The sequence below is a fragment of the Simochromis diagramma genome, unplaced genomic scaffold (assembly GCF_900408965.1).
Source record: "Simochromis diagramma unplaced genomic scaffold, fSimDia1.1 OVJJ01000302.1, whole genome shotgun sequence".
Taxonomy (NCBI): domain Eukaryota; kingdom Metazoa; phylum Chordata; class Actinopteri; order Cichliformes; family Cichlidae; genus Simochromis; species Simochromis diagramma.
This window is the reverse complement of record NW_024386792.1, coordinates 8,976,715-8,994,282: the sequence shown is the minus strand read 5'-3', so window position 1 is coordinate 8,994,282 and position 17,568 is coordinate 8,976,715. Positions and strand designations below refer to the sequence as shown.

Below are 17,568 nucleotides of genomic sequence, written 5' to 3'. Positions count from 1 at the left end.
ATTTTATTAAAAGCACGAATCAATTCAAAAACATCTTGACCTGGGTTGTTGTCAGAATATCAACAAAAGTGTATGTTTGCATATTCGTGTTCATGGACTGTGGTCATCTAATGGAGGAAAGGCATCCTGTCCAAACCCACAAGCCAGTAATATATTACCAAGGCTAAATAATGTCAATTAAAGAGCTGGAATCTATTTTGTGCGTTTTTATCTTTTGCTTTTAATCAAACAGAATTTCAGCTTTTCATTTACTGGAGTTTTAGTGTATTTTGTTTTAACATATTCAATATTCATTAGCAGTGCACTTAAGAACTGATAACAACAAATCAGCTAAATTAATGTATTCTCCATTTGGATATAAAGACACATATAGATTTACTGGATCTTTGTATTACATGCATAATAAATTTGGTAAAGCTGCCTCTTCTCCCATAACTAGAATGATTTTTTTTTAAAGGCTCTAAGGAAGTATTTATTTTTATATAACTTGCTTTGAAATGTCTCCAGTTATGGGTATGCTGATGAAGAGGAAAACCAGTTGAGATAGTCGACACACTACAGTGAAAAATTAATATTTCACAGGACTTGATGCTGTCCAACGCATTCAGGTGTGTGTTAATGCAATGCCATATTCCCTCAAGTATTAGTCATCTCAGCAAATCACCTAAGGCCAAACTGTGTGATGCTCAGAGAAACTGCAAAATACTGCACGTCTTAGTTCATAAAAATACAATAAGACAAAGACTCAACAACAAAGGTTTTCCAGGAGAAAGCCTCTTTTCTCTAAAAATAACATGGTAGCATCTGAACAAACAACAAAACGCACGCGACAATATCCTTTGCACAGATTAAACCAAAGCAGAGATGTTTGGCCATAATGCACAGAGACACATTTGTTGAAACCCAAACACAGCATAGCAGCACAAGTACCTCATACCAGCTGTAAAGCACAGTCGTGGTGAGGTGATGATTTGGGTTTGGGCATGGACACTTTGAAGCCACTGAGTTGGCCATTTAACTCCTCTGTACACCAGAGTCAAATGTGAGGCAGTCTCTTTGGCACCTAAAGTCCAAACTGGGTTATGCAACAAGCAAGTCTACAACAGAAATGCTGAAAAAGACAAGAAATCTTATTCTTCTTGAAATGCTGTGGTGAGGCCTTAAAAGCACTGTAAATATACGAGTGCCTGTAAACCTCAATGAACCAAAGGGACTTTGTAAAGAAGAGTGGGTCAAAACTCCTCCACAACAATGTGAGAAACTGATAGTTATACAGAAATTGTGGTTCTACAAGCTAATCTGAATCATGGGGTGTACGATTTTTTTCACAGTACTTTGTGCAGGATTGCATAGAGTACTGTGAAAGCTTTCTTTGTTACATGACTGTAAAAGATGCAAGAGAGCCAGTTTCCAAAAATGGTAACACTTAACTGTAACCGATTTTATTGGCAGTTTTGTTGGGTTTTTTGTATGTTTGTTTATTTGTTTTAAAATGATTTTCATATTTTATGTGTTGGGTAACATCCCAATCCCAAATAAATTAAAAATTATATCTCAGCAAAAAACAACAACAAACAAACAAACACTTGTTCATTCATTCAAAACTAAGCACGAGAAAATCCAATAAATAATAATACAAAAAATTTGATTAGGAAATAAAAGTAATGTAGAGAACCGTTGAGTAAACTATGCTTCAGATTAGGTACACCACCTATACCATCTATATTAATGAAATAGCAGTTGTTGTTGTTGTTTTTGTTTTTCCACTGATATTATATGAGGTTTTTGTGGCTCCATGTTGTGGTGCTTTGCACCTGAGAGGATCCACAAATCTTTCTGCGGTTGTGTTTAGAAGGACATGTAAAAAACAATCTGCCAAATCAAACATGCAGAGCTGCCCACCGTCTCACCCCTTTGAGAATTAGGAAGCAACCGAAAAAAACTTTAAAGTCGTTTTGTTGTAAGATGTTTCTACACAAATAGTAAGTAAAGTAAAGATGTCGCCTGCCAGTTAGGACAAGCTGGGTTTTTACTTTTTTATGTCCTTGTTTCTTTACCCACCACAACCTTCAGCAAACTAACATAAAAGGGAGTGAAACTGTCTGTCTTCCCCCATAATACCCATGTTTCATTTTTCTTAGCTGAGATGATGTGTTTTGCAAATTCTGCACTAAAGCACTGATACTAGAAGTAATGGAATTTATTTGAAATTATCTTTGAAGGTGAAATAAACACTGAAATTTGAATATTTTCACTTAGTACCTGTTGCCAACATGTGAAATCATGTGATTTCCAACAAGTCAGAAGACTTGCATTATGCAAACAAACATCTCTAAACCAACAATCACAGATTAGTCATTGTTGGTTGCAGTTCAGGCGAGCAGATAGTAAGAGCTGCTGGTTGCAGTGGACACTGGTTCAATGTCAGAGAAACCTTACTGACAAATACTCGTATCAGGACCGAATCTGGACACACAGAAATTCAAGAGCTGTAAGTTATGTATTTGCATGTGTGTGTGTGTGTGTGTGTGTGTGTGTGTGTGTGTGTGTACGACTAACCCAACTCGAATATGTTCAGCTACTTCCTAAAATATGTAAACATATCTGACATGAACAGGAAAATGTGCATATGTGTCTTTTGATTTTTGGAAATCTAATGAGGCAGTGAAATCCTTGTAATTACAACAGTTTAAGAAACTTTGAATGCAGACTGATATCACTACTTCACAGACTGCGCCACATATTGATCTCTCCTCCGGCTTGGTGCCACATTAATTTTGAAATCCTCTCTCGTTTGCAGATGGGACAAAAGGCCACACTTTGCTTCCTCCTGCAGCTCATTTTTGAGGTAAATCTGAAGTAGTGCAGGACAATATCTTTACCAATCCACAGAAACTTAAATGGCAGGTGTTTTGTCTCTTAAATTTGTAAAGGTTTCATTTGATGTCTTTCTTTCCTCCTGGTCAGCTGTCATCATGCACACAAATCAGGGTGATACCTGACTCTACGCTGGAGCTTCCCTGTCTCCCAGCAAATAATCACTTCATCGGAGTGGAAGAAATCACATGGAAATTCAATGGTTTTAAACGGCTTCTGTTTTCAGTGTGATGCAAATATTTGCTGCTTTTATGTACATATATGTATATAACACTTGGTCTTTTTTAAACTACAGGTGCCATCCTGCTTCAAAACTATCAGCCCGTCGCTTCAGACTTTTCCCTCCGCTTTCGCTCTGTCACTAAAACCAAAGAGGGCACGTACGAGTGTCTGTTAAAGGGGAGCGATATGGAAATAGTACGAAGGTTTGACGTCATAGTTGATGGTGAGACTCTTTCGTCATCATACGACCACTTTTAATTTTACAGTTAGTGGAGCAACGAACAATAAAGTGTTTGCTGTTTGTCTGCTTTTTGTTTCTTTTTGCAGAATTCACTGACTATCAAATGAAAGTATTTACAAAGTCAGATGTTAAACTCCCTTGCAATATCCCAAGTTCCAGAGAAGTCAGCGCCAATGCACTGTGGTTCAAAGAAAGTGCAAACGGAAGAATAAAGTTGAATCTTGAAGATGACTCCGCAGATGATAATAAAAAAATAGAGCTGATTTTTCCACTAGACCACGATCAGAGCATCATGGTCATAAACGCTGGCATGGAGGATGCTGGTATTTATGAATGTGAACTGGATGATGGAAAAAAGCTGAGCTCTATAAACCTTACTGTGGAAGGTAGGGGGCTTGTCAAATATAATAGAGATTTAATAGATTTAATAATTTCCACTGCACGTTGAGTCAGTAATGGGGAAAAAAGGATCGATTAGTTGCATAAAACATTTTTATTTATGATTTGTTTCAGTTTTAGCTCCTCCTACAGCTCTTCCTCACACATGCCAAGGCTCCACCTCACCATGGGAGCCCTGCCCGGAGGAGAACAGCCGCACAGCAGAACCCATACTGAAGGAGTCCATGACAGAGTTTTCAATGAAGCTGTATTATTATCTCAGAGAAATATATCCTTCTGGCAACATGCTCTTCTCTCCTGTCAGCATCGGTGGGGTGCTCTCCCATTTGTTGTTAGGTACGAAAAGAGAGGCGAGTCGCTATTTTAATGTAATCACGTTGCAAATGTTTAGCATTCATCATGTTCTCCAGTGAATCCTATAAAAGTTTTCCAGTTTCATGCATCACCATGTTAAATTTGAGATAAACCAACCAGATAAACCTGCAGGTAAAAAGTTAAGATACCTTTTTATGTTTCAGTTCGGCAGAATTTTAGAGGGTGAATTAATACAGTAATGAACAAAGCTAAAGAAATAACAGGTTACAGGTTGATATTAAGTTCCTCTTCCAAAAAAAATTCTGTTTCTGAACTGGTCTGGCTTTCGTTAGGTATTATTGGTTAACGTCTTATGTGGTTAGCTCTGTGATAGACCTTTCCAGGATGTGCCCAGCTTTTAGCCTTATGACAGCTGAAGAAAACAAGTGGAAGATGATCAATGATTGGAAATGAACTGAATGGATGTTTTGAAGTGTAACTCAAAAATAGAAATGATGCTGTGATCATACAGCACTGCAATCTTCTGTGAATGTCCTGGACTTACAATGTTTCTGAGCTCATCAGTGTAACTAGTGAAACTGTTTATTTGACCACTCCTAATATTCCCGCTCTCTCCCTCTGTGTTGGAGAGTGTTTTATATATAAAGCCTAAGGATGGCCCGTTTTTCTTCTATTATGTCTTTTGACCAGATGTTATGAGTTTAAAAAAAAAGCTTCCAAATGTAAATGTTGCACCTGAAATAATCTTCAGATCTTTCACCTGCTGAATTTATTAAGAAACAACAACAACAACAAAAAAAAAGCTCACAGCTGTCCACAGCACAGTACATTTTCCCATTACATTTAAGACATTTAGAGGGCTGTGTAAAGGTCATGCCATATTTTTCTCCTTAAACTAAAGGAGCCCCTGGAGTAAATGTTTCCATGTTTCAAATAACTGTGACTTAAAAATGTTTTGGTACAGAGCTAAAAAGACTACAATACACCAGTGTCTCAAAAATCTATGGATTCAACTGTATTTTTTAAATCAAACATGGCTTGCAGCTTCCTATAATGTACTAAACTTATTGTTATTGTCTAATTGTACCTTCAGGTGCAAGGAACGATACCCGTAAGGCCATTGAGAGCGCTATCTGCGTGCCTCACGACTTCCACTGCGTTCACTCCCAGATGAAGAAGCTGAGAGAGAAGCTGGCCGGCTCCCTGCTGATGGCCTCTCAGATCTACTATAATTCACGTATTGCTATCACAGTGTGAAGTATATCACAGAGCAGAAAATCACAGATCGTAAGAGATAAAATGATTTCTATTTCGGCTCTCCTCCTTAGACATGAATCTGAGTGAGTCCTTTACCGACCAGTCGATCCAGTTTTATGATGCGGAGCCCACAAAGCTGCTGAATACCACTGAGGAAAACACACAGATGATCAACAGCTGGGTGGCAGAAAAGACCCAAAATAAAATCACAAAGTTGCTTGACTTTGTCCCACCAAGTTCACAGCTGATCCTGCTCAACGCCGTCTCCTTCAGCGGTCAGTAAACTGTGCGCACACCTTATGCACATTTCAAAAACGTGGAAACTGATAAACTGTGTTTACGTGTGTTTTAGGTCAGTGGAAGGTCAAGTTTAACCCAAACAATAAAAAAGGATATTTCACAAAATTTAATGGTGATGTGGTAACGGTGCCTCTTCTCTATCATGACAAGTACATGGCAACTATGATGTATGATCCTCACCTAAAGGCACAGGTAAAGAACAAACCAACCACTGACACTTTTCACAGCAACACGTGTCTAAATCCTACACAGACCTTTCTGCCACAGGCAACAGAAGTGACATCCTGTCTTCATCGATTCCTACAGGAAACATGCGTGTTATGTTTCTTTAATGTTGAGCTTTTCATCTTTAATGCACACCTAAACTGCTCTACTAACTCACAAAACATACAGTTTGAACAGTAGCTTAGGTAATGTTAGCATCATAGAAAAATATAAATTCAAATTTCATCTGTCATTATACGGTTATTTAAATTTTATATCACAATCACTATACAGTTTATTCCTGTATAAGTAAATATGCTAAAATACTTCAGATCTATAGCATTCAATTTCCTGTTCCCCAAAGGGTCAGTTTCTTGTCTCTAGTCTTGTCTCTTGAGCTATGACAGGTATCAGAGTCGTAACCAGAATCCAGCATCTGATAGTCCATAATTCCGGTGACCTGCAGTCCTGTGCAAAAGTCTTGAGCCACCTCTCCTTTCCTTATATTTTACTTCCAAGGAACCAGACGGTATCATTTTTTAAAGTGGTCTGCAGCTCTCCAGGCTTTCTGAAGGTCCCTTTATAGTTTTTCTTTGGACATCGGTTGCTTTTTCTTTCACTCATTTTCAGTCCAGGCCTGTGTAACTGACCATTTTCATAAGAATGCTATTACTACAAAAATGGGAAAAGTTTTTTTGTTCCTCAAGCCATTTAACACTGACCATTGAAATGAACAAACAAGTAAAGAACCAATTTTAGATTCTATCTTCAGGCACAAACACAATTTGTATACTTTTTTTGTTGACTCTATGAAAAATAACAAAGAAAACACAGTTTTAAGAGCATTAAATAGTATTTTTGCACCAACAAGGTGATTCTAAAAAAGCTTTTATCTAAAGGGTTGGTGTATTTCAGCATGCTGTGGAGTGTGCCCTTAAAAAAAAAGAGGAAAATGGACAAGTGGAAGACCAAAAAACAAAAACTATCTATGTTTCCTCAGAGAGTTCAGGCTGTGTTGAAGAATAAAAGCAGATTTTGACTTTCAGGCACGTTAGAATTGTACAAACTCAGTTTTTGTCATATATATCGTATTTTCATTAAATTGCTAAACATTTTCCAAGGAAAATGAGCGATGGCTCAAGACTTTTGCACAACAGTAGATATCTTTAAGTTGGTAAACATGTCGGTGGCCTCAGTGCACCGTGGTTTTGCTCAGATGAGTTAGAGAGTCAACAGTTACTAAATTTACTGCACCACTGGTGCATTTTATTTTTTCACTCCTTACAAAACAATACACAGAGAATATTTCCATCTCATGGACAACCAGATGATTTAAACAAAGTTAATGCCAGCCAAACAGTTACAGGCACTGATACTATCATGTGTATTACGATGATGAGATACATTTTTTTACATCTCAGGTTTATTTTAAATGCCAGTGGTAAAAACAGATGGTCTCATAATGAATTCTTTTGTCACTTATTAACACTTCGAGTATTTTTTTTATCTTTTTTGGCCAACAGGTGGCGAGGTTTGCCCTCACAGGAGACAGCAGTCTTTACATCCTGCTGCCTTCCACCAACACAGAGGCAAAGCTGCAGGAGATCGAGCAGAAGATGACCGACAGGACTGTGGTTCAAATGATACAAAACATGAAAACAGCATCTCCTCAGCATATTGAGGTCACTCTGCCCAAAATCAAACTGAATTTCCAGCCGGAAATGAACACGCTTATCAAGAAACTAGGTTGGTTCATCTTCTGTGCTCTCCTCTCTTTCCAACCCAACATCTGACCTTTTTTTGTATTACCAAAAATAAACACCACCCATGCCTTCATCCTGTGCAGTTTAGCTAGCAGTAAACATTAGGTTCCCATTTATGAAATATGCCTCTACATTTGCTTTTTGATCTCAAAGCATCTCCACCACATGCTTGGCTCTCTTACCTGCTTTCACCCTCACTACTACCTTTTCTGTACTTTTCACTCCCTTTCCAGGACTGTCAATGCTTTACGAGGGTGCCGACCTGTGTGGCCTCTACCCTCAGGAGAAACTGTTCCTGGACGACGCCAAACACAGAGCCTTCCTCGCACTGACCGAACAAGGAGTGGAGGCCGGCGCTGTCACCACCTTGTCGTTCTCCCGCTCCTTCCCTTCCTTCTCAGCCCTGCGGCCTTTCATCATGCTGCTGTGGAGCGACCACACCAATGTGCCGCTCTTTATTGGCAGGTTGACCGAGCCGTGAGAGGAGAACATAACAAGGGATGGGGGGTAAAATGTGCAGGAAACGACAGGCAATGTTTAACAAAGGCTGCTTTGCTGCTGTGTTTGAAGTAATTTGAAGAATTTTTCTGAAAATTCAGTTGTTAAGAATCAATATTGCTTTAAATAGTCTAGTTACTAAAGTGAGCAGTGACTTGTGGATTTGGATTATCTTCCGAGATGATGATAAATAAACACATATCTACACAACACACATGGTGCTTATCTTATGTTCTTGAAGAATCACATGTTCAAAGGAGGACAGACGCCCACTGATACAGCTCTGATTTATTTTGAGAAGTACTTACACAAACCCACCACAGGATGGCAGCCATACTGTGTGATTGACATGGACAGTGAATACACAGGGACTGCAACAGTGATTTTCCCATCTCATTCCCTCCTCAGCCCTCCCGCATCATCACCACTGATAATAATTCAAGGAAGACGAGTGTCAAAATCGGCGACAGTAAAGGTTTTTTGTTCGTTAAAGCGAGAGCTTGCTCGGAAAAGCGAAGCGAACTGAGCAAAAAAGATACCCTGAATCGTCGTATTCACAAACAAACAAATACACAGATGGCGAAGAGTCTGAATACATGGCACGTCGGCATTCAGAACGATCAGCTAAGGTTGCACTCTATTATACAAGCTGATGGGGATTGCTAAACATGCAGCTGTACTGCAGATTGAAATGATTACATAAGCAAAGCAGGGTCAATAGACAAAGAGTCAGAAAATTCAGTGACTGTAAACAAAACGAACAGATCCAGAGACGGAAACAAATAACCACCCAGCCAGAAATGTGAACTCTATTTGATCACTGCCAACCAGAAATGTATCCTTAATGCCTGGATAATACGATAATGTTGTTTTGGTTTGATTATCTCACTGCTGACGTGCTGGGAGTCTCAATGTGCATAGACAGAGTGCAGAATAAACCTACCACCCTTTCCCAAATCTTACTGACATTATTTAAGCTCTGAATGAAAATATGCTTTAGCCTAAAAGTGTTTTTTATTAGTGTCCAAGCCCTTTATTCTTATCCTAATCCAACTTTGGAGGATCTACTCTCTCTCTCTCTCTTTTTTTTTTTTTTTGCTGTCAGCAATCAGACATTCACAAGGTTATCGAAGGACACCAAGAATATGAGCAGCCAGATCGATTCAACAGTTAGAAAACTCCCCGAGGCCACTGACCCACCGTGCATGTGCTTCTCTGAACAAGTGTATGGCCAGAGCTGCTGTGACAGATGAACCAGGGGACGACATCTGATATCCTGGCAGGCATGTAGATAAGTTTTATATATATGAAAATGCTGAAATGTGCACAAAGATCCACGGCATGCATGCAGCTCGATGAAAATGGGATCTTATTGTTGTTGGATCTGTGTGTTTCCACTGACCCTGAAGGATGTAATCCCCCTTTACACCGAGAGGTTAAATTATAGGAAGGCTCTTGTACCAAAAGCAAAGTTTTATCTGAACAGGAATTCTTGTGTTTAATAGACGTGTAGATGATTTAGAAGAGACCCGATATTTAACAGGTCAAAAATAACGGGACAATCAGACGAAACACTGACTCCGTCTGATGGCTGATCTCACCTTCAGCCAGATGTCTTCTACCAATATCGAATGTCTGAGGTCGTGCAGATGTGGGTTAGGGAACCTTTTCGAGCTGTTTATAAAAATCAGATAATCGAACTAATCAAATTCCTGTATCTTTAAATTCAAAATATGTGACACCGCACTGACGAAAGAAGATGTTGCATAACTGGTGTTTCTGTTGGAGCAAAAATTACAGTCACTGAGGTAAACTGTCTTGAATCCAGATGAAATTTGTTTCAGAAATGCTGCAACACAGTGCAGGATACTCTGAAAGACATCGTTTTGCCTGCTGTGGACACAGCTTTGGGCTTTCATCAGACAGGAGCAGTCAAAGGTTACGCACCACAGTATTTGCCTTTCTTAAAGTTGCTCTTTTGGCTTTCTGGCAGTGGGAGACAGAGATAGCAAAGGCCTGGAACAAGTGGCCGGGCGCACTCGCACCACTGAGGCCTGCGGTGGTAACAGAGGATTTCTCTCTTTTGTCCTTTTTTAAAAAACATTCCTTCGCACCTCTGCGCTTCTGAATTCGGATGGAGACGTTTTGAATGGGGCATGACGTGAATACAGATTAACAGACGCTGCACAGGCAGAAAAAGCAGGCACTCATAGTCTCACAGCCTTCACGCACGCGCACATTTTGACACATTATCGTCTCATGTGAAGGTGGATAAAACACCACTGTCACCAGAAGACAATGAAAATACATAAAAACAATGAAAAGGTAAAGGTAGAAATCCACCGAACGGATCTTTTTGTGCTTTATAATACGGTGTGTTGTTTTGCATTAGATAGACATCCACGAAGATAAGAGACTTCTCACGACAATCATCCTTTCGTAACATCCCTCCCCCCGCTCCTGCATCTACGTACCACATAATGAGTCACAAAGGGTGCACATACTGTCAGGTACTTTCACTGAATGAATTTTGAGTGCATTAGTCTCAAATCTGGTCATTATGCATAAAATTTGAATGGACATGAGCAACTTCTACAATACGGTACGGTCTAAAGCACAATTTAGTGAGCTTTGTTTTGTTACGTCAACACTTTAATGAGGACATTGTCACAATTTGGTTTACCTTGGAAAAGAAAAGTATTCAGATTACACCTTATTACCATCACTAATATTAGTATGAATATCATATACTAATACTCTGCGCCGTATTTATTGGCAATATGAGACAGATTTGAATCAGTATTGTTATTGCATGTTTTATCCTTTGTTCTTATTTCTTCCTTACTCACACTCTGTTATCGGCCATCGTTCAGTGAGACATAAATATGTGTGTGTGTGTGTGTGGTATAGTGCATTTGCGTGTGTGTGCATTTATGCGTTTGTATCATGAATGTCTTGTATAATCTAGTCCGGTTTGTCACTGCTTGGGGCTCCTTGCTGCGTGAGCGTATGCCAGTACTCGACTTTCTTCCCTTTGTTTTTGAGACACTCGAACCAGTGTCTGAGTCTCTCTCCGCTTGCATTGATGCCCAGCTCCACTCCTCCTGCAAACACAAAGAGGGAGAAGCAGAGGAAACAGAGAGGAGTCAAGAGGCGAAGGAAACCTTGTTTGCTGGTGAGGACGATAAAAGGAGACAGAAACTGGGAGGAGGTGAAGATGACTAATAAGGAAACAAAATAACTAACAAACTAAAGAAAGAAAAATTTGAGTTTGCTTTTCTTTTTTTTTTTAAATACTCTTTATGAATCTGAAATTCCTGATCCTTTTAGCATAGCTATCAGAGGGAAAACAATCACAACACTCACTTATGTGAAATGTTTGCAGGGACCAAAGAATGGTCCAGATCTTTCTAAAGAGCCCCCAAAAATCTGGGAAATACTGGATCATCCTTACCAATGCACTGTACATTATCCTGGGACCTTACAAAACATTATCTTTACAGTTTAAGTAACACATTTCTCGTGAATTGGAGTGGCAGTGTAGAGTGGAATATAATCAAGTTCAGTACCTCAAAATTGGTACATTAGTACAAGGCGTGTTTAAAGATTGATCGAATCTACCAACAAAAAACAAAAAAACAAAGCATTTCTGCTTTAAATTTTACCCCTGTCTGCTCCTAGATCTTCTCCTTGTGAAGCACTGTGAGCATTAAGGCACATCTGCTATGCTTGGACTGCTCCCCAGAAGTTCCAAACATAACGAGAGTTAATCGTCCAGTTTTAGCGGTCATTATTGGGGAAGCCTGCAGACTCCAAGCTTGAAGAAGGGGCATTAGTTAGGAGCACAAGCAGGAGCATATGCTCACAGCTTTATCAACTTTTTCAGGGTTTTGCATTGTGAATTTGCTCCAAAGGAGTCCAACTGGACCACAATTTGTGTCCCGAGGCATCAAAAGAAGAACCATAACTGCACACAGCTTAAGTTATGGAGCTCGCCCTCGTGCCACCATCCACCTACCAGTGCTGGGTAATCACATTACAGTTTTCTTCGAAGTAACGTGTACTGTGATGAATTCATTAATTACACCTACTGTAATACTGTTACAGATGTTAGTGATTAATGATCATCAAATGCGCCTTTTTCTTCCTAAACATTTCCCTAATCAGCTGATTTCAGTTGGGCAGGGAGTGGACTGCAGCCTTTGAGAGGTGGCATATGGATGTTGCTTTTATTTTTATTTTTTATTGCATGATAAGAACAATAGCCTGATCGTAAAGTGCAGATTGCATCCAGGACAGAAGCAGCTACCCATTGCTTGTGATAAGAGAGCCAATGCTCTCTGTACAGACAGCATGCTAACACAAAGCTAGCCAAGAACACAGAGTGAAGTGTAGGGATGGGAACTGATAAGAATTCAGTGCTGCCGATTCCATTACTGATTCTCCTATTGAGTTCTCGCTGGCTCTGCTTTGAGAGTGACCACCATCGCTAAGCAGCATGTCATAAATGTTACATTTATGCAAATTTCTCTGTAAAATGACCTGAAACACACTGTCTCATAATTACCATTTAACAATATAAACTGAGGCTACACACCAACACAAATGCCAAACCTAACAAGGACACACATGTGATCTTTCTCTTAGTGTTTAGGTATGAACACAAAGTTAACAGCACAAAGCAAAGATGAGAACCAGCACAGAGACTTTCAAGTGATTCTACTGTAGAAACATGAACAGGTGGAAAGGAAAGCTGCAGCCTGACCGATCATCAGTTTGTTACCTGTTGAATTTAGGGTCTGGCTGCTTGGCTGGAGTCAGCATTCACTCAGCTTTATCACCACTCTGGGTTCTTGGCTAGCTTAGCGTTAGCATGCTGTCTACAGGATGCAGTTTGGACTTTATCGTTGTGCTCTTGTCCATTTGTACAATACAAATAATGCTAATCTCCATATCCACTCTACACACTATTTTGACACTCCTGAACATTAACTGAAATCACCTGATTGTAGCTCAAGTGCAACTGAAAAGATAAGTTGATAAGCAATGACTGATCAATACTGATTGATAGGAGAGCACACTAATAATCCCCGTCCCTAGTGAAGTTAAAGCTGAGTGTATGTATGCTGCCCCCCAGCACAGCAGCCAGAGCAAAAACAGCAATGATCAGTCAGTCTTGCAGGACTTTTGTCTTATGTTCTAACAGAACACCACTGTGGCGATTGCTGTAAAGTGCTTTTGGGGCTGTTGACTTTGTACTCATATTTAAACACTAAAAGAAAGGTCTCGGGTGTCCTTATTAAGACAGGAATCTGTGTCAGTGTATAGAAGGTAAAATGCATCTCATGCTATGCTAAATGAGTAACACAAGAGTAATGTAATTACTGAGTATTTCAACTAGTTTTTGCTCCAAGGACTGATTAATGCATTACTTTTAAAAAAGTGACAAGTACCTTCTTCTGAGTAGTAACCCCAACATGGCCACTAGCATGACCACACACATAGCACAATCATCGTAGCTCTGAGATCCAGCTTCTAAATGTGATCATCCTTCCCAAAATATAATTAAAAGTGTGAGGAAGGAAGGGAATCCAGTGTGGGATAGAGATGAGCAATTGCAGGTCACAGTTAGACTTCCAGGAAGCAAGTCGAGGAACACTCAGGGCGAATCATAACTACATGACCTTAAGAACAGCAGCAATATTAATAAATGTATGTTTTCTGTGAAGACGTGCAAACCAGTTGTTGTTGGGTTTTTTTGTTTTTTAACTTTGTTGTTAAAAAATAATCTTTAATAATATTTAATTAGGAACAGCCAACAATGCATTATATTAAAATTTATGTAAATATCTTTATTTGCTGCCAGACTGTCATGTAAGGACAGAAGGAAGCAAAAAGGCTTTCATGTCAAATTTTCCCTGACGGAGAGAAAGAGAAATTTAAGGTAGCTGGAAAATAACAATAAATTGAAATTTTGATGACTGATTTTACAAGCATTGGATGCGCTGGGAATAAACAAGTGGAGAAACAAGAAATACTTCAAGTGAGGTAATGGAGCCACTGGCGGAGGGGCGCAACGTATGATAAAGCTGCACACAGCTGTCACGCTGGGGATACAAAGTCTTTCTCTTGGCTGTGATTGCACAGATAATGGAGCATAAAGTTTTAAACCCAGTATTCTGACAACGCAGACATCTAAAAAACATGCATAAGAGTGCCTCAGAAACTGACAGCCACGAGCAAACAAGGCTCGGTTTTTGATCTACGCCTTTTCTGAGCACGGGACCGAGCGTCGCCTGAGACGCTGCTGCTGGGAGGAGAAGAGGAGCGATCTACAGATCATCCCTCGCTTTCCTCTCACAGAACCATGCAACTTGTAGAACAGGTCTAAACCTGTTGACAGAGTTTCGATAGGATAATCACGCACAACACTTTGTCACTTTCACTGCACGCCCCCGCAGCACTCCCACCACCTCCCAACAGTGATCGATGGAGTGTTCCCCGGGCCCGCTGGCTGCTAGTGACAAACGAATGGCTAGCCATCCTGACACACACTGGGGGACAGAAGAAGGATGAGGAACTGGAGCCGGGGGGAGACGTGGCGGCTGACGCACAGGCTGGTGGGCAGGTGCGTGCCAAAACTCGCACGGTTTTACCCCTGCTCTCTCCTCACTTCTCCTCCGCTGCAGATCCCTCTCATTAAACCCCACCAGCGGATGAATAACTGCTTGTGGTGAACCAAGCATTTAGCAGAGCCATAGATCTGAAAGAATCAATAGGCGTCAAAGTTCCTACTGAAACACTGAACTGCATCTGAATCTCTCTGTTCCACACAATTTTCCAATCCTTTTATGGGTGGAGGCGTGTCCAGCAGTGTTTTTGGGCCATCAGATCAACAGTTTTACAAACACCAACCTATTAATGTTCGATCACTCAAAGTCTCACAAAGTCCCTCACAGGACTGACACCTGTAGGTGAACACGAGTAGCTGAAGGTAAATTAAGGTAAATAAGTGTTTAAAAGAGAAACCATTAAGACTTGCTGTATATTAAATTACATTTGACTTTTTAAGCAAGCATGTCGCATAGCTTTATATGTTAAATATTAAGCTTATTAATTTGGGTAACCTGATCTTATCCCTCATAAACATCAAGCAATAATTAAAGTCTTTTTTTTGCATGTGTATACATTCAAAGCTCTCAACTTCCACAGTTTTAAATGCAACATGTTCAAATACAACACATTTTAAATGAAAAGCACTAAGGGAAGCACAGATGACTTTAAAATTTCTAAAGGACACTTTTTACCTGCCCTCAAAATTTGAACTGGAGCTTGATTTGATGGCAGCGCAGTAACTGGATTCATGGGTTTCTGTCTGTGCAGTTGTGGCATCATTACATTGCAATAAACATAAAGTCTCTTGCCATTTGGCATCGTGACTAAAACCAAGATTGAACTGAATCGGAGATATCAGACTTGGAACACAGTCCCACTGTTTTGAGACTGTGCTCGCGTGGCCTTTTCATCAACTCTTTATCCGCTTTTTTGGCTTTGAGACTTGACTTTGAAGGGAACCGATTGGAAACAGCTCAGAGGTTTAGATTTGGCTCATGGTGAAGATGAAATTTCCCAACTCTCTTCATGTGCATGTTGCTCCCTCAGTTTATCCATTCGATTCATTGCCTGAGTTTACTCACCTCTGTGATGTGACATCCTCTACATACAGTGGCTTGCAAAAGTATTCGGCCCCCTTGAACTTTTCCACATTTTGTCACATTACAGCCACAAACATGAATCAATTTTATTGGAATTCCACGTGAAAGACCAATACAAAGTGGTGTACACGTGAGAAGTGGAACGAAAATCATACATGATTCCAAACATTTTTTTACAAATAAATAACTGAAAAGTGGGGTGTGTGTAATTATTATCCCCTTTGGTCTGAGTGCAGTCAGTTGCCCATAGACATTGCCTGATGAGTGCTAATGACTAAATAGAGTGCACCTGTGTGTAATCTAATGTCAGTACAAATAGAGGAGGTTGTCAGAGGTTGTCTAAGAGAATATTGGGAGCAACAACACCATGAAGTCCAAAGAACACACCAGACAGGTCAGGGATAAAGTTATTGTGAAATTTAAAGCAGGCTTAGGCTACAAAAAGATTTCCCAAGCCTTGAACATCCCACTATTAGTCGTGCACTGCACAAAGTTGGCCTTTATGGAAGAGTGGCAAGAAGAAAGTCATTGTTAACAGAAAACCATAAGAAGTCCCGTTTGCAGTTTGCCACAAGCCATGTGGGGGACACAGCAAACATGTGGAAGAAGCTGCTCTGGTCAGATGAGACCAAAATGGAACTTTTTGGCCAAAATGCAAAACGCTATGTGTGGCAGAAAACTAACACTGCACATCACTCTGAACACACCATCCCCACTGTCAAATATGGTGGTGGCAGCATCATGCTCTGGGGGGACTTCTCTTCAGCAGGGACAGGGAAGCTGGTCAGAGTTGATGGGAAGATGGATGGAGCCAAATACAGAGCAATCTTGGAAGAAAACCTCTTGGAGTCTGCAAAAGACTTGAGACTGGGGCGGAGGTTCACCTTCCAGCAGGACAACAACCCTAAACATAAAGCCAGGGCAGCAATGGAATGGTTTAAAACAAAACATATCCATGTGTTAGAATGGCCCAGTCAAAGTCCAGATCTAAATCCAATCGAGAATCTGTGGCAAGATCTGAAAACTGCTGTTCACAAACGCTGTCCATCTAATCTGACTGAGCTGGAGCTGTTCTGCAAAGAAGAATGGGAAAGGATTTCAGTCTCTAGATGTGCAAAGCTGGTAGAGACATACCCTAAAAGACTGGCAGCGGTAATTGCAGCAAAAGGTGGTTCTACAAAGTATTGACTCAGGGGGCTGAATAATTACGCACACATTTATTAAAAAAATGTTTGGAATCATGTTTGATTTTCGTTCCACTTCTCACGTGTGCACCACTTTGTGTTGGTCTTTCACGTGGAATTCCAATAAAATGTATTCATGTTTGTGGCTGTAATGTGACAAAATGTGGAAAAGTTCAAGGGGGCCGAATACTCTTGCAAGCCACTGTATTCTGCTACGACAGTAAGCCTGTTTTCTAATGGTAACGCTTACAGAAGACCACTGCACTGGAACTATGCTTGCTCGACCTCTTTATCAACTGTTTTTCTCCATCTCTCCTTTTTTTTGTTTCTGTGTCATTTTTCTCTCAGACCCAATTAACATCATGGGCAGGCTGCTGTAGCTAAACCTGTAATGATAATGGTCGGGGAAATGGTTGTTATCTGGGGCTGTGTGTGGGTCTGATGGCCTTTTCCCCCAGCAGGGCTAATAAGTCATTGGGTTTATCTAAACAGGGGGTGTCTCCCTCCAGCCTACCGTCTCTCCCACACACACACACACACACACACACACACACACACACACACACACACACACACGTGCGCACACTCGCGCA

At 40.3% G+C, this 17,568-nt stretch overlaps 2 protein-coding genes across 2 annotated transcripts in view; one reads left to right on the top strand and one right to left on the bottom strand.

Moving 5' to 3' along the window:
* The first annotated feature begins 2,354 nt into the window (after positions 1-2,354).
* On the top strand, positions 2,355-8,288 carry serping1 (serpin peptidase inhibitor, clade G (C1 inhibitor), member 1). The gene is made up of 11 exons (XM_040024223.1): positions 2,355-2,491; positions 2,801-2,848; positions 2,968-3,079; positions 3,173-3,322; positions 3,427-3,726; positions 3,854-4,075; positions 5,148-5,291; positions 5,383-5,586; positions 5,664-5,803; positions 7,339-7,561; positions 7,812-8,288. Exons 2-11 carry the CDS (start codon positions 2,801-2,803, stop codon positions 8,057-8,059), a joined length of 1,791 nt encoding a protein of 596 aa, XP_039880157.1. The 5' UTR covers positions 2,355-2,491; the 3' UTR covers positions 8,060-8,288.
* Positions 8,289-9,158: 870 nt separating this feature from the next.
* doc2d (double C2-like domains, delta) overlaps positions 9,159-17,568 on the bottom strand; it is a 37,030-nt gene continuing 28,620 nt past the window's right edge. Inside the window, exon 11 of the mRNA XM_040024224.1 lies at positions 9,159-11,180. Coding sequence (XP_039880158.1) covers positions 11,041-11,180 — 140 coding nt within the window. The 3' untranslated portion in view covers positions 9,159-11,040. The remainder of the gene's footprint in view (positions 11,181-17,568) is intronic.

Coding starts and splice junctions, on each gene's coding strand:
- serping1 (XM_040024223.1), top strand. CDS start 2,801: ATGGGACAAAAGGCCACACTTTGCTTCCTCCTGCAGCTCATTTTTGAG. Junction 3,727..3,853: donor TATAAACCTTACTGTGGAAG/GTAGGGGGCTTG, acceptor GATTTGTTTCAG/TTTTAGCTCCTCCTACAGCT. Junction 5,804..7,338: donor ATCCTCACCTAAAGGCACAG/GTAAAGAACAAA, acceptor TTTGGCCAACAG/GTGGCGAGGTTTGCCCTCAC.